The 17187-nt window shown below is 44.0% G+C and overlaps 1 protein-coding gene across 1 annotated transcript in view; it reads right to left on the bottom strand.

Annotated features, from left to right (window-relative positions):
* LOC122944177 (H(+)/Cl(-) exchange transporter 4) overlaps positions 1-16999 on the bottom strand; it is a 57106-nt gene extending 40107 nt beyond the window's left edge. The window contains exons 1-4 of the mRNA XM_044302407.1: positions 16985-16999; positions 15299-15505; positions 15128-15208; positions 2823-3368 (exon numbers count right to left, since the gene is read on the bottom strand). Coding sequence (XP_044158342.1) covers positions 2823-3368; positions 15128-15208; positions 15299-15505; positions 16985-16999 — 849 coding nt within the window. The remainder of the gene's footprint in view (positions 1-2822; positions 3369-15127; positions 15209-15298; positions 15506-16984) is intronic.
* Between the last annotated feature and the right edge of the window lie 188 nt (positions 17000-17187).

The raw sequence follows: 17187 nt of genomic DNA on the forward strand, positions 1-17187 counted from the left end.
CTACAAACTTTGTACAAGACTGCCCCCTGCTGCCTGGCAGCACCCGATCTCTTACTGGGGGATATGATAGCACAATTAACCCCTTTAAGTGCGGCACCTAAAGGGGTTAATTGTACTATCATATTCCCCTGTAAGAGATAAGGGCTGCCAGGCAGCAGGGGGCAGCCCCCCCCCCTCCCCAGTTTGAATATCGTTGGTGGCACAGTGTGCCCCCCCCTCCCTCCCTCTATTGTATTAAATCGTTGGTGGCACAGTGTGCCAACCACCATCGGCCCCCCTCCCTCCCTCTATTGTATTAAATCGTTGGTGGCACAGTGTGCCAACCACCATCGCCCCCCCCTCCCTCCCTCTATAGCAGTAACATTGGTGGCAGTGCGCGGTCTCAACAGTAGAAGATTCATACTTACCTGCTTCTTGCTGCTGCGACGTCTGTGTCCGGCCGGGAGCTCCTCCTACTGGTAAGTGAAAGGTCTGTGCGGCGCATTGCTAAAGAACTGTCACTTACCAGTAGGAGGAGCTCCCGGCCGGACACAGACATCGCAGCAGCAAGAAGCAGGTAAGTATGAATCTTCTACTGTTGAGACCGCACACTGCCACCAATGTTACTGCTATAGAGGGGGGGGGGGCGATGGTGGTTGGCACACTGTGCCACCAACGATTTAATACAATAGAGGGAGGGAGGGGGGGCGATGGTGGGGGCACACTGTGCCACCAACGATATTCAAACTGGGGAGGGGGGGGGGTCTGCCCCCTGCTGCCTGGCAGCCCTGATCTCTTACAGGGGGATATGATGCCGCACCTGAAGGGGTTAATTGTGCTATCATATCCCCCTGTAAGAGATCGGGTGCTGCCAGGCAGCAGGGGGCAGTCTTGTACCAAGTTTGCAGTGTATTCTAACTAGAAGCGTCCCCATCACCATGGGAACGCTTCTGTGTTAGAATATACTGTCGGAAATGAGTTTTCACGGAGTGAAAACTTAGATCAGAAAAAGCTTTTATGCAGACGGATCTTCGGATCCGTCTGTATGAAAGCAACCTACGGCCACGGATCACGGACACGGATGCCAATCTTGTGTGCATCCGTGTTCTTTCACGGACCCATTGACTTGAATGGGTCCGTGAACCGTTGTCCGTCAAAAAAATAGGACAGGTCATATTTTTTTGACGGACAGGATACACGGATCACGGCCTCGGCTGCAAAACGGTGCATTTTCCGATTTTTCCACGGACCCATTGAAAGTCAATGGGTCCGCGAAAAAAAACGGAAAACGGCACAACGGCCACGGATGCACACAACGGTCGTGTGCATGAGGCCTTATGCAGTTCAACAACCCCCAAAAAGGCAGCGTTTTTTTGCCTCTGAATCCACATCTTTGCACAGATTTGGCCTTTTAAAGGCATGTGGCCCTAAACTTTTGATCAGCTGAAAAACTGCCTGTTTCAGTTTATTCATTGTTTTCATAAAATTGAATGCTCAAAAAATGTTTTGTCTCACTCCCATTTCTTATTGTTGCATGTTGAAGCTCTACTTGGAACCTTGTTAAGATCCAGCCATGCTAAATATGATTTTTTGCCATTTTTCAAGTGGTCTTAAACTTTTGATCAGGACTGTATGATAAGATCTTTACCTGAATCTCTGTTCGAATTAACTTCATGAGCAGATGTGGCTAATGAGCCGCTCTTGTATTCAGTCTCCATTACCACAGTCTGTCCTGTCCGTCCTCTCTGTACTTCACATCTGCTCATGAACTAAATTCCCACAAAGATTCAGCTAAATATCATATTAAACTGTATTCAGGATTATAATCCCTGACAAGTAGAGCAGAGAGGAGGATGAGGCAGCTCTTTACCTCAGTGTTATGAAGTAACTTGTCCTCCTGTGTGATCAGGACAGGTTTTGTGAGCACCAATAGGACAGCGGCCATTTTGTTATAACTAATGAAAGGTATTTGGGAATGTATTTATAAAGCTACTTTCACACTAGTGTTTTTACTGGATCCGGTAGGGTTCAGCAAAAACGCTTCCGTTACTGATAATACAACCATCTGCATCCGTTATGAACAGATCCGGTTGTATTATCTTTAACATTGCCAAGACGGATCCGTCATAAACTCCATTGAAAGTCAATGGAGTACGGATCCGTTTTCTATTGTGGCAGATTGTGGCAGAGAAAACTGATCCATCCCCATTGACTTGCATTAGGGGTCATGCCGGATCCGTCTTGCTCCGCATCCCAGGACAGAAAGCAAACTACAACATGTTGCAGTTTGCTCTCCGGTATGGGAACGCAACTAAACGAAACAAAATGCATTTTGGAGCTTTACTTTCTGTTCAGTCCCCATTGACAATGAATGGGGATGGGGACAAAACTGAAGCGGTTTTTTTTTTTCCGGTATCGAGCCCCCATGATGGATCTCAATACCGGAAAAAACTAAAGTGTTAGTGTGAAAGTAGCCTTAAATAAAGTAATATTTACGTATTTTAATTTTCTTAATTCCCGGAGAACCCCTTTAATGTTCACAAAGTGCTAATGAGCAAAACAGCTTTTTGTCTTCCATATAAAACTGCTGTATTTGTGAAGTAACCAGTGAGGCCCAGTTCACAAGTCAGTGATTGTGAGCCAAAACCTGGAGCCTCTATAGACATAATGTATAAGGGAAAGATATTCACCTGTTCTGTGTTTTTAACCCGCACCTGGTTTTGGCTCACAATAACTGATGGAAATCACTTTACCAAGTAACTGAAGACCTTTATTGTAAACAATATTATAAAGTATCCTGGCCATATGCACATTAGTCTAATACATTTATCTAGTACACTTACCTTCATGCCAAATGTGAAAATAGTGATAACAATTTTAAAAACAAGAGCTAAAGCCAATTGCCACATGGCAGTGTAAACTCCTGGACCAGCTGGTCGATCCGGGATGTCATCCACAGGTCTGGTCATGTTGATATCATTAATGTAATCACAGAGTTGAGAAGATTCAAGAGCTCCACAGTCATTGAAGAGCTCCGAGATGAGTTCACTTGTGCTTCTTCGGGTGTATGGGTTTGGGTAAGCTATAATGGCTGTAATTGCTGTGACCACAATGACTTCCAGTACTGGGTACTTGCCAAGGCTGGTGGTCTTGCGTCTGCGGCACCAAGCAATGTTGCAACGAATGAAGAGGGTTCCCCAAAGTCCTCCAAAAACACCCAAGAGAATGAAAGGAAATAGCTCAGCCATGTACCAAGGAGTATGGTATTCCACATAAAAGAGAACCAAACGACTGTTCCCAAACGGGTTGATTGATCTTAGGGTAAATGCAGCCACAAGAGCAGCAAAAAAGGAACGCCACAGGGTTTTTAGCGGAAAATAGTAACTGACCTACAAAAAAAAGGGCAAAGTTGAATAATGAGCAAATATGAACAAAGATTCTCCTTGAGACTTTAGAAATAAGACACACGTTTACTTGTGTTTTCTAATTAGAAACTAGATTTCATGAGGAACAGAGGAAAATGAGCTGCTATTATCTCTATTTTGACAGTCTACATGAAATATGTAATTTATGCTCTCTGAAGTATTCAAACCTGTTAGTAATAATATGTTGGCCCTTAAGTCAATTACCGTAAGTTGTCCAGGAGGAAACTGAACAGCACATGTGATCCACCTGCAGTGGCGACTCTAGGAACAATATATAGGGGGCGCACAAAGATACCACAGTCAAAAATGGGGGGGCAAAAACAAAATAAGTATATATAAATAAGATTACAAAATACAAGAGAACTGCGGTATGCAGAGATACATTTATAATAAAGCAATTTACTTACAAAAGAAGCTATTCAGTCGTCTGCTGTGCCTTCCTCTGCTTGCTTCCGCGGATTCTTTCCCCTTCTTTCTGTCTCTCGTCAGTGTGCAGGCGCACTGTTATGGTGGATCTGAGGAAGACACACTCTTATGGGGGCATCTGTTGATGACACATTATGCCACTCATTAGCCCTCATTATGCCTCTCCTATCAGCCCCCATATCAGCCCTTATGCCTCATTAGCCCCCATTATAAGCCCTTATGCCTCATTAGCCCCTAGTATTCCTCCTATTAGCCCCCATTATGCCTCTTATCACCCCCATATCAGCCCCCATGCCTCTCATTAGCCCCCATATCAGCCCTTATGCCTCATTAGCCCCCTTTATAAGCCCTTATGCCTCATTAGCCCCCATTATTCCTCTTATTAGCCCCCATTATGCCTCATTAGCCCCCATTATAAGCCATTATGCCTCATTAGCCCACATTATGCCTCTTATTAGCCCCATATGCCTAATTAGCTCCCATATGCCTAATTAGCCCCCATTATGCCTCTTATTAGCGCCCATATGCCTCATTAGCCCCCATATGTCTCATTAGCCCCCACATGCCTCTAATAGTCTAATGAGCCCCCTTGTGTCTCTAATTAGCCCCAATTATGGATCATTAGCCCCCATATGCCTCCAATTAGCCTCCATATGCCTCCAATTAGCCCCATAGCCCCCATATGCCTCCAATTAGCCCCCATATGCCTCCAATTAGCCCCCATAGCCCCCATATGCCTCCTATTAGCCCCCATAGCCCCCATATGCCTCCAATTAGCCCCATATACCTCCAATTAGCCCCATAGCCCCCATATGCCTCCAATTAGCCTCCATATGCCTCCAATTAGCCCCATATGCCTCCAATTAGCCCCCATAGCCCCCATATGCCTCCTATTAGCTCCCATATGCCTCCAATTAGCCCCCATATGCCTCCAATTAGCCCCCGTATGCCTCTAATTAGCCCACATTATTCCCCCAGCAGCCACATTTTTTATCAAATAAAAAAAACACTTACCTCTCCTGCTCCTGGACGGACACCGCCTGCAATTTTCTCCCTCCTCAGTCGACTGTGCTCTAAACAGGCGCGCACAGCGTGAGGTCACAGAGCGACCTCACACTGTGCGAATCCCTGCACAGCCGACAGCCGAGGACCAGGAAGTGGTGAGTACAGAGCGTTCACCACTTCCTGGTCCTTCGGTACCAATGAGCGCTTCCATAATGGAAGCGCTCATTAGTATTCACCTGGGGGAATCAGCGGGGGGCACGCGGGGGGGGGGCAAAGAACAACATAGTGGGGCGATTACCCCCCCCTCGTTTCCCTCTAGCGATGCCACTATCCACCTGCAGTAAAGAAGAGATTATTAATTTATTACTTACCCAGCATATCCTGCACTGTGATTCAGGTTCTCCTGCAGCAGTGATATTGCGTCGACAACATGTGACCACTGCAGACAATCACTAGCCTCTTCAGTGCAGCGGTCATATTCTGTCAACGCAATGTCACTGCTGCAGCCGGGTACAAAGAGCCCTGCAGAGAGAACTGGAGCTGTCAGGTAACGATCTATTCTTCATTGCAGGTGGATCATATGTGTTGTTCAGTTTCCTCCTAAAAGTGGACAACCCCTTTAAGGGTGGGTTCACACTAGCGTTAGGGATTCCATTATGGCTTTCTGTTATAATATGGTTATAACGGAAAGAAACAGAATGCCCATACAGAATGCAAAACGGAAGCCTTTAAAAGGCATTACGTTTGCTTTCCGTCCTAATAGAAGTCTTAACGTATCCGTCTGTGTCCCATTAGTTCAGGTTTGGGTTCAAGGTTGTGTAGATTGTATTATTTTCTCTTATAACATGGTTATAAGGGAAAATAATAGCATTCTGAATACAGAATGCTAACTAAAATACGGCTGGAGGGGTTAAAAATAAAAATTTAACTCACCTTAATCCTCTTGCTCGCTCAGCCGGCATCTCTTCTGTCTTCATCTGTGAGGAATAGGACCTTTTATGATGTCACTGCGGTCATCACATGGTCCATCACATGATCTTTTACCATGGAGATGGATAATGTGACGGACCATGTAATGAGCGTAGTGACGTCATCAAAGGTCCTTTTCCTCACAGATGAAGACAGAAGAGTTGCCGGCTGCGCGAACAAGTGGATTAAGGTGAGTAAAATATATTTTTATTTTCCTTATAACCATGTTATAAGGGAAAATAATAATGATCGGGTCCCCATCCCGATCGTCTCCTAGCAACCGTGCATGAAAATCGCACTGCATCAGCACTTGCTTGCGGATACTTGCAATTTCCACGCAGCCCCATTCACTTCTATGGGGCCTCATGAAAAACGCACAAAATAGAGCTTGCTGCGATTTTCACGCAACGCACAAGTGATGCGTGAAAATCACCGCTCATGTGCACAGCCCCATAGAAATGAATGGGTACGGATTCAGTGCGGGTGCAATGCGCTCACCTCACGCATTGCACCCGCGCGGAAAACTCGCCTGTGTGAAAGGAGCCTTAGGTGTTCCTCAACAGTTTATGGCAAATGGAGATGAAATTTCAGAATTTCTATTTTTGGTAACCTTGCCTCACAAAAATGTAATATAGAGCAACCAAAAATCATCTGTACCCTAAAAATGGTCCCAACAAAATTGCCAACTTATCCCGTAGTTTCCAAAATGGGGTAACTTTTATGGAGTTTCTACTCTTGGGGTGCATCAGGGGGGCTTCAAATGGGACATGGTGTAAATAAACCAGTCCAGCAAAATCTGCCTTCCAAAAACCACACGACGCACCTTTCCCTCCCTCTACGCCCTATCGTGTGCCCATACAGTAGTTTACGGCCACATATGGGGTGTTTCTGCAAACTACAGAATCGGAACAATAAATATTGAGTTTTGTTTGGCTGTTAACCCTTGTTTTGTTACTGGAAAAAAATTATCAAAATGGAAAATTTGCCCAAAAATTGTAATTCTTACATTATATCTCCATTTGCCAATAACTCTTGTGGAACACCTAAAGGGTTAACGACGTTTGTAAAATCTGTTTTGAATACCTTGAGGGGTGTAGTTTCTTAGATGGGGTCACTTTTATGGAGTTTCTACTCTAGGGGTGCATCAGGGACCCCCCACATTTTTTTATTTGTAGTTTATATTGGAGGCGTGGCAATCTCCATGCAGCCATGCACACCTGACCAGTTAATCTGCCCTGGAGGCTGGTTAGTCAGTATAAAACTGAGTCTGCTTATATAGCACCTACCAGTAGCCATTTGGCTCCAGGAGAAGTATATAGTGGGCTCAGCATGCATGTTGGTACTTGCATCCCTGGATCCGATGAAAGCTGTAATGGCACCGGACGGGGTTAAAAGCAGAGTGTGCTTGGCGTGCATGCTGTACCTGCGCTCCCTGGACTTGGTGTGGCTGTCGTGGCACATAACAGGTAGGAACTAGTGTTAGAGACCACTCATGAAGGCGACCTTGACGTGGTGAGTGGCTTATTACGCTTTGGCCAAAATGTACACCAATGCCTTATTCAACATCCAGCATAAAGGCAGGGCAGAGTGCTGGTTGCAGTGTGTGATTGCATTTGTGTTTTTGCGTTTGTATCTGTATTTCGCCATAGCAATGTGCACCTGCATACAAGGTTGTGCGGGCTGAACCCCCCAAATACTGAGTTTTGTTTGGCTGTTAACCCTTGTTTTGTTACTGGAAAAAATGGATTCAAATGGAAAATTAACCAAAAAATTTAAATTCTTAAATTTCATCTCCATTTGCCAATAACTCCTGTGGAACACCTAAAGGGTTAACGACGTTTGTAAAATCTGTTTTGAATACCTTGAGGGGTGTAGTTTCTTAGATGGGGCCACTGTTATGGAGTTTCTACTGTAGGAGTGCATCAGGGGGGCTTCAAATGGGACATGGTGTAAATAAACCAGTCCAGCAAAATCTGCCTTCCAAAAACCACACAACGCACCTTTCCCTCCCTCTACGCCCTATCGTGTGCCCATACAGTAGTTTATGGCTACATATGGGGTGTTTCTGCAAACTACAGAATCGGGGAAATAAATATTGTTTTGTTTGGTTGTTAACCTTTGCTTTGTTACTGGAAAAAATGTATTAAAATGTAAAATTTGCCAAAAAATCTAAAATTTGATCTCTATTTGCCTTTAACTTCTGTGGAACACCTAAAGGGTTAACGACGTTTGTAGAATCAGTTTTGAATATCTTGAGGGGTGTAATTTCTAGAATGGGGTCATTTTTGGGTGGTTTCTATTATGTAAGACTCACAAAGTAGCTTCAGACCTGAACTGGTCCTTAACCACCTCCGGACCGCCTAACGCACATGTGCGTTCCGGAGGTGGCAGGCTGGCGCACAGTCACGCATATATGCGTCATCTCGCGAGACGCGAGATTTCCTGTGAACTCGCGCACACAGGCGCGCGCGCTCACAGGAACGGAAGGTAAGCGAGTGGATCTCCAGCCTGCCAGCGGCGATCGCTCGCTGGCAGGCTGGAGATCCGAATTTTTTAACCCCTAACAGGTATATTAGACGCTGTTTTCATAACAGCGTCTAATATACCTCCTACCTGGTCCTCTGGTGGTCCCTTTTGTTAGGATCGACCACCAGAGGACTCAGGTAGGTCAGTACAGTCGCACCAAACACCACACTACACTACACTACACTACACCCCCCCCCCGTCACTTATTAACCCCTTATAAACCCCTGATCACCCATGATCACCCCATATAAACTCCCTGATCACCCCCCTGTCATTGATCACCGCCCTGTCATTGATCACCCCCCTGTCAGGCTCCGTTCAGACGTCCGTATGATTTTTACGGATCCACGGATACATGGATCGGATCCGCAAAAAGCATACGGACGTCTGAATGGAGCCTTACAGGGGGGTGATCAATGACAGGTGGGTGATCACCCATATACACTCCCTGATCACCCCCTGTCATTGATCACCCCCCTGTCATTGATCACTCCCCTGTAAGGCTCCATTCAGACGTCCGCATGATTTTTACGGATCCATGGATACATGGATCGGATCCGCAAAACACATGCGGACGTCTGAATGGAGCCTTACAGGGGGTGATCAATGACAGGCGGGTGATCACCCATATACACTCCCTGATCACCCCCCTGTCATTGATAACCCCCCTGTAAGGCTCCATTCAGACGTCCGCATGCGTTTTGTGGATCCGATCCATGTATCCATGGATCCGTAAAAAATCATGCGGATGTCTGAATGGAGCCTTACAGGGGGGTTATCAGTGACAGGGGGGTGATCACCCTGATTACCCTGATCACCCCCTGTCATTGATAACCCCCCTGTAAGGCTCCATTCAGACGTCCGCATGCGTTCTGTGGATCCGATACATGTATCCATGGATCCGTAAAAAATCATGCGGATGTCTGAATGGAGCCTTACAGGGGGGGTGATCAGTGACAGGGGGGTGATCACCCTGATTACCCTGATCACCCCCTGTCATTGATAACCCCCCTGTAAGGCTCCATTCAGACGTCCGCATGCGTTCTGTGGATCCGATACATGTATCCATGGATCCGTAAAAAATCATGCGGATGTCTGAATGGAGCCTTACAGGGGGGGTGATCAGTGACAGGGGGGTGATCACCCTGATTACCCTGATCACCCCCTGTCATTGATAACCCCCCTGTAAGGCTCCATTCAGACGTCCGCATGCGTTCTGTGGATCCGATCCATGTATCCATGGATCCGTAAAAAATCATGCGGATGTCTGAATGGAGCCTTACAGGGGGGGTGATCAGTGACAGGGGGGTGATCACCCTGATTACCCTGATCACCCCCTGTCATTGATAACCCCCCTGTAAGGCTCCATTCAGACGTCCGCATGCGTTTTGTGGATCCGATCCATGTATCCATGGATCCGTAAAAAATCATGCGGATGTCTGAATGGAGCCTTACAGGGGGGGTGATCAGTGACAGGGGGGTGATCACCCTGATCACCCCCTGTCATTGATAACCCCCCTGTAAGGCTCCATTCAGACGTCCGCATGCGTTCTGTGGATCCGATCCATGTATCCATGGATCCGTAAAAAATCATGCGGATGTCTGAATGGAGCCTTACAGGGGGGGTGATCAGTGACAGGGGGGTGATCACCCTGATCACCCTGATCACCCCCTGTCATTGATAACCCCCCTGTAAGGCTCCATTCAGACGTCCGCATGCGTTCTGTGGATCCGATCCATGTATCCATGGATCCGTAAAAAATCATGCGGACGTCTGAATGGAGCCTTACAGGGGGGGGGATCAGTGACAGGGGGGTGATCACCCTGATTACCCTGATCACCCCCTGTCATTGATAACCCCCCTGTAAGGCTCCATTCAGACGTCCGCATGCGTTCTGTGGATCCGATCCATGTATCCATGGATCCGTAAAAAATCATGCGGACGTCTGAATGGAGCCTTACAGGGGGGGTGATCAATGACAGGGGGGTGATCAGGGAGTCTATATGGGTGATCACCCCCCTGTCATTGATCACCCCCCTGTCATTGATCACCCCCCCCCCCCCCCCGGTAAGGCTCCATTCAGACATTTTTTTTGGCACAAGTTAGCGGAAATTTTTTGTTTGTTTTTTCTTACAAAGTCTCATATTCTACTAACTTGTGTCAAAAAATAAAATCTCACATGGACGCACCATACCCCTCACGGAATCCAAATGCGTAAACATTTTTAGACATTTATATTCCAGACTTCTTCTCACGCTTTAGGGCCCCTAAAAAGCCAGGGCAGTATAAATACCCCACATGTGACCCCATTTCGGAAAGAAGACACCCCAAGGTATTCCGTGAGGGGCATATTGAGTCCATGAAAGATTGAAATTTTTGTCCTAAGTTAGCGGAAAGTGAGACTTTGTGAGAAAAAAACAAAAACAAAAATCAATATCCGCTAACTTATGCAAAAAAAAAAAAAATTCTAGGAACTCGCCAGGCCCCTCATTGAATACCTTGGGGTGTCTTCTTTCCAAAGTGGGGTCACATGTGGGGTATTTATACTGCCCTGGCTTTTTAGGGGCCCGAAAGTGTGAGAAGAAGTCTGGGATCCAAATGTCTAAAAATGCCCTCCTAAAAGGAATTTGGGACCCTTTGTGCATCTAGGCTGCAAAAAAGTGTCACACATGTGGTATCGCCGTACTCAGGAGAAGTTGGGGAATGTGTTTTGGGGTGTCATTTTACATATACCCATGCTGGGTGAGAAAAATATCTTGGTCAAATGCCAACTTTGTATAAAAAAATGGGAAAAGTTGTCTTTTGCCAAGATATTTCTCTCACCCAGCATGGGTATATGTAAAATGACCCCCCAAAACACATTGCCCAACTTCTCCTGAGTACGGCGATACCACATGTGTGACACTTTTTTGCAGCCAAGGTGGGCAAAGGGGCACCTTTCGGATTTCGCAGGCCATTTTTTACACATTTTGATTGCAAGGTACTTCTTACACATTTGGGCCCCTAAATTGCCAGGGCAGTATAACTACGCCACAAGTGACCCCATTTTTGAAAGAAGACACCCCAAGGTATTCCGTGGGGGGCACGGCGAGTTCCTATAATTTTTTTTTTTTTGTCACAATTTAGCGGAAAATGATGATTTTTCTTTTTTTTTTCTTTTTTCCTTACAAAGTCTCATATTCCACTAACTTGCGACAAAAAATAAAAAATTCTAGGAACTCGCCATGCCTCTCACGGAATACCTTGGGGTGTCTTCTTTCCAAAATGGGGTCACCTGTGGGGTAGTTATACTGCCCTGGCAATTTAGGGGCCCAAATGTGTGAGAAGAACTTTGCAATCAAAATGTGTAAAAAATGCCCTGCAAAATCCGAAAGGTGCACTTTGGAATATGTGCCCCTTTGCCCACCTTGGCAGCAAAAAAGTGTGACACATCTGGTATCGCCGTACTCAGGAGAAGTTGGGCAATGTGTTTTGGGGTGTCATTTTACATATACCCATGCTGGGTGAGAAAAATATCTTGGTCAAATGCCAACTTTGTATAAAAAAATGGGAAAAGTTGTCTTTTGCCAAGATATTTCTCTCACCCAGCATGGGTATATGTAAAATGACACCCCAAATCACATTCCCCAACTTCTCCTGAGTACGGCGATACCAGATGTGTGACACTTTTTTGATGCCAAGGTGGGCAAAGGGGCGCATATTCCAAAGTGCACCTTTCGTATTTCACCGGTCATTTTTTACAGATTTTGATTGCAAAGTACTTCTCACACATATGGGCCCCTAAATTGCCAGGGCAGTATAACTACGCCACAAGTGACCCCATTTTGGAAAGAAGACACCCCAAGGTATTCCGTGAGGGGCATGGCGAGTTCCTAGAATTTTTTATTTTTTGTCGCAAGTTAGTGGAATATGAGACTTTGTAAGGAAAAAAGAGAAAAAAAAAAAATCATCATTTTCCGCTAACTTGTGACAAAAAATAAAAAATTCTAGGAACTCGCCATGCCCCTCACGGAATACCTTGGGGTGTCTTCGTTCCAAAATGGGGTCACTTGTGGCGTAGTTATACTGCCCTGGCAATTTAGGGGCCCAAATGTGTGAGAAGTACCTTGCAATCAAAATGTGTAAAAAATGGCCTGCAAAATCCGAAAGGTGCACTTTGGAATGTGTGCCCCTTTGCCCACCTTGGCTGCAAAAAAGTGTGACACATCTGGTATCGCCGTACTCAGGAGAAGTTGGGGAATGTGTTTTGGGGTGTCATTTTACATATACCCATGCTGGATGAGAGAAATATCTTGGCAAAAGACAACTTTTCCCATTTTTTTATACAAAGTTGGCATTTGACCAAGATATTTTTCTCACCCAGCATGGGTATATGTAAAATGACACCCCAAAACACATTCCCCAACTTCTCCTGAGTACGGCGATACCAGATGTGTCACACTTTTTTGCTGCCAAGGTGGGCAAAGGGGCACATATTCCAAAGTGCACCTTTTGGATTTCACCGGTCATTTTTTACACATTTTGATTGCAAAGTTCTTCTCACACATTTGGGCCCCTAAATTGCCAGGGCAGTATAACTACCCCACAAGTGACCCCATTTTGGAAAGAAGACACCCCAAGGTATTCTGTGAGGGGCATGGTGAGTTCCTAGAATCTTTTATTTTTTGTCGCAAGTTAGTGGAATATGAGACTTTGTAAGAAAAAATAAAAATAATAAAATCATCATCATTTTCCGCTAACTTGTGACAAAAAATAAAAAGTTCTATGAACTCACTATGCCCATCAGCGAATACCTTAGGGTGTCTACTTTCCGAAATGGGGTCATTTGTGGGGTTTTTCTACTGTTTGGGCATTGTAGAACCTCAGGAAACATGACAGGTGCTCAGAAAGTCAGAGCTGTTTCAAAAAGCGGAAATTCACATTTTTGTACCATAGTTTGTAAATGCTATAACTTTTACCCAAACCATTTTTTTTTTGCCCAAACATTTTTTTTTTATAAAAGACATGTAGAACAATAAATTTGGCGAAAAATTTATATATGGATGTCGTTTTTTTTTGCAAAATTTTACAGCTGAAAGTGAAAAATGTCATTTTTTTGCAAAAAAATCGTTACATTTTGATTAATAACAAAAAAAGTAAAAATGTCAGCAGCAATAAAATACCACCAAATGAAAGCTCCATTAGTGAGAAGAAAAGGAGGTAAAATTCATTTGGGTGGTAAGTTGCATGACCGAGCGATAAACGGTGAAAATAGTGTAGTGCCGAAGTGTAAAAAGTGCTCTGGTCATGAAGGGGGTTTCACCTAGCGGGGCTGAAGTGGTTAAAAAGTGGTTTTTTGAAAATTTCTGAAAATTTTTAAGATTTTCTTCTAAAGTTCTAAGCCTTGTAACGTCCCCAAAAAAATAAAATGTCATTCCCAAAATGATCCAAACATGAACTAGACATATGGGGAATGTAAAATAATAACTATTTTTGGAGGTATTACTATCTATTATAAAAGTAGAGAAATTGACATTTGGAAATTTGCTAATTTTTTAAAATTTTGGGTAAATTTGGTATTTTTTTATAAATGAAAATAAAAAAAATTCACACCATTTTACCACTGTCATGAAGTACAATATGTGACGAAAAAACAATCTCAGAATGGCCTGGATAAGTAAAAGCATTTAAAAGTTATTCACACATAAAGTGACACTGGTCAGATTTGCAAAAAATGTCCTGGTCCGTAAGGTGGAAATGAGCTTGGTCCATAAGGGGTTAAAGAGGACAGAACCAATCAGTACAGAACTGATAAATGAAGCATCTCTCAAAATAGCAATTTGTGATGTCTGAGGTGGTGTTTAATTCTACTCCAGTGGGAACTTGATCCTGCACACATCCTAGAGAGTCCGTCCCTACTTGTAAGTGCATCCATTGCACTGCTCTTGACATTGAAGTACCACAGGATCCATTAAAGGGATTCTGTCACCAAGTTTTGGGCTATAGAGATGCGGACAAGCACGGCTAGATTGCCGCTAGCATGTCCGCAATATACCTGTCCTATAGGGCTGTGTGATTTTATTTTCTTTAAAAAAAGGATTTTAGAGATATGTAAATTAGTCTTGTAGGTGCCCAAGGGGCTATACAAACCTTTGTGGTGCCCAGCCGTGCCCGCCTGTGAAGGAGCCCAGCACCGCCTATGTCCTCTGAATCTCCTCCTTTCATCAACGATAGATTGCCGTAATCTTGCAATGCGCGAGCTCGTGCAGTTCTTTCCCTGAGGCTGATGCCAGCACAGGGAAGGAACATTATACCGGCACTGCGCATGCGCGAGCTCGAGCGTCGCGAGATTACGGCAATCTATCGGTGATGAAAGGAGGAGATTCGGAGGACATAGGCGGTGCTGGGCTCCTTCACAGGCGGGCACGGCTGGGCACCAGGAAGGTTCGTATAGCCCCTTGGGCACCTACAAGACTAATTTACATATCTCTAAAATCCTTTTTTAAAGAAAATAAAATCCCACAGCCCTATAGGACAGGTATATTGCGGACATGCTAGCGGCGATCTAGCCGTGCATGTCCGCATCTCTATAGCCCAAAACTTGGTGACAGAATCTCTTTAAGGATAATCTTCTTCATTAATATTAATGTGTAACCTTTTATACCTTTTAATATCATTTATTACTAGGGCAACATAATAAATGCATGTACTTAATTGTACTATTTGAAGTATATTTGTATATTGTCACTATCAAGCATTCTCACAACTTTTATCAAAACAGGTTTATAGAGGAATAAAATGTTATGACAAAGAGTACCTCTTCCAAACTGAAAAGCACACCACCAATTGGAGCTCCAAAGGCAACAGAGACTCCTACTGCCGCTGCTGCTGAGAGTACCTGTAACATAAATATGGTAGGGTTAAAGGAATTACATATTGGTGGATGTATCAAGTAGTATATTTTATGTTTTTAGTCTACTTGACTCACTTCCCTCCTCTTCCCTTCATTCTTGCTGTACTTAGACAGCAGGCTGCTGAACAGGTTGCCACAACAGCACGCAACATGCACTGAAGGTCCCTCTTTTCCAAGGCTCAATCCTGAAGATACCACCAGCACTAAAGTCACTGTTTTTATCAACAGTGTCCATTTTCCCAGGTAACCCCTTATTATGAAACCGCTGAGGATGGTTTTTATCTAGAACAAAGGAAAAGATTTTTAATAGAATATAAAATGACACAAGACTATATGTATATGGTAGACAGAAAACAACTTCCTACACTTTAATGGTTTGGGAAGACAATATACAGTACACAATCCAAAAAGATTATCCTTTGTGATTTACTTAGTAATCATGTTGTATAACTGTGCTATATGATTTACACATCCACATTCACCGTTTACCTGGAATCCATCAGAATCAATAACTAGAGATTCTATAATTCATCTACATTACAAAGTAGGATTTTTTTTTCTCTACATCAGGTTACTGCTCATATATTGCTTTTCAATGTGTGTCTGATTTACTATTCCGATTTTGGCTTAAAAACTGTTGAGTATTCCAATTTCCATTGTTTTCAATGGCAAACCCATGCTGTAGATCAAACGATGTGGATTTTCAATGGGGCTAGTCAGAATGCAAAGCAGCAGTACAAACTGAAAATCTGCATCAGCATGAAAAATCAGCCATCTGAATTCGCCCAGGCACTATCCAGTGGCAAGAGTATCGCCTACAGGATCTCTACACAGGGCCTATGCACACAGCTTTGTTGTTCTGAAAATTAGTAGAACTGAAATCAGCATTTGGCTCCTGCTGCATTCAGTACTCACATAGAAGTACTATACGGGAATGCACAGCGTGATGTGGGCGCTAGCAAACAGAACGCAGAACTGGTTCATTTCAATGGGTCTGTGTACATTGTTCTGCGTCAGTTCTGCATTGCGTGAAAAAGGCAGCATGTTCTATATTCTGCGTTTTTCACGCAGCCCTGGCCCCAGAAAAGTGAATGGGGCTTCAGTGAAAAACGCATTGGATCCACAAGCAAGTGCGGATGCAATGCGTTTTTCACTGATATAACAATAGTGAAGAAGATGCACAGGAATGCTGATCCTCCAAACAAGGGTGCTCACAGCCCCACAGTGTCACCCCACTGTTGAATAGAGTAAAATATTATAGATAAAAAGGCTGGGCACACCTAGGATATGAGGACAAATGCTTTAATTGGTAAATATTCTGATAAAACGAAGTTGAATAAAATTATATTAGGGTATAGGCCACAATATAGTTTACAATATAGATTACAATATAAATTACAATATAGATTACAATATAGATTACAATATAGATTATAATATAGATTAATTTAGGACATTCACCAACAGTACTCTAAATTGTAAAAATAGCAGCAATATAAAGAACAAAGTGCATTGGTGACAGTGGAGGTGATAACGGTTAGTAATGATGTAGTCTATAGCTTCCGCAATAGTAATGTATCTTCTTGAGGGAAAATAAATAAACTCTGTTACTTTGTAGCATACACAGTATTGTGGATCCACCTGTGGAGAATAAAATAATTTGTAGCCAGCAGAGTCCTAAAATAACCCTCGATGTATCCAAAGAGAGGGGGATTTAAAGTGCCGTCAGTAAAATCCTTCAATAAAATATTTGTTGGATACCAATAGCCCGTACATTGTGCAATTCGTAATCAAAGGATGTTTGTAAATATGTAATCGACAATAGGTGCACACTGTGTACCTAACCCGGCGGCGTCCCGCTAGCGATCAGGGTTTAGGTTAGAGTGGTGTGCCACCCTTGGCTGGATTACTATACCGGTTTTGTAGATAAGAACAGTCTTACCGGTATGTTGGATCTCTGGTCT

This window comes from Bufo gargarizans, chromosome 7 (assembly GCF_014858855.1).
Source record: "Bufo gargarizans isolate SCDJY-AF-19 chromosome 7, ASM1485885v1, whole genome shotgun sequence".
NCBI classification, from domain to species: domain Eukaryota; kingdom Metazoa; phylum Chordata; class Amphibia; order Anura; family Bufonidae; genus Bufo; species Bufo gargarizans.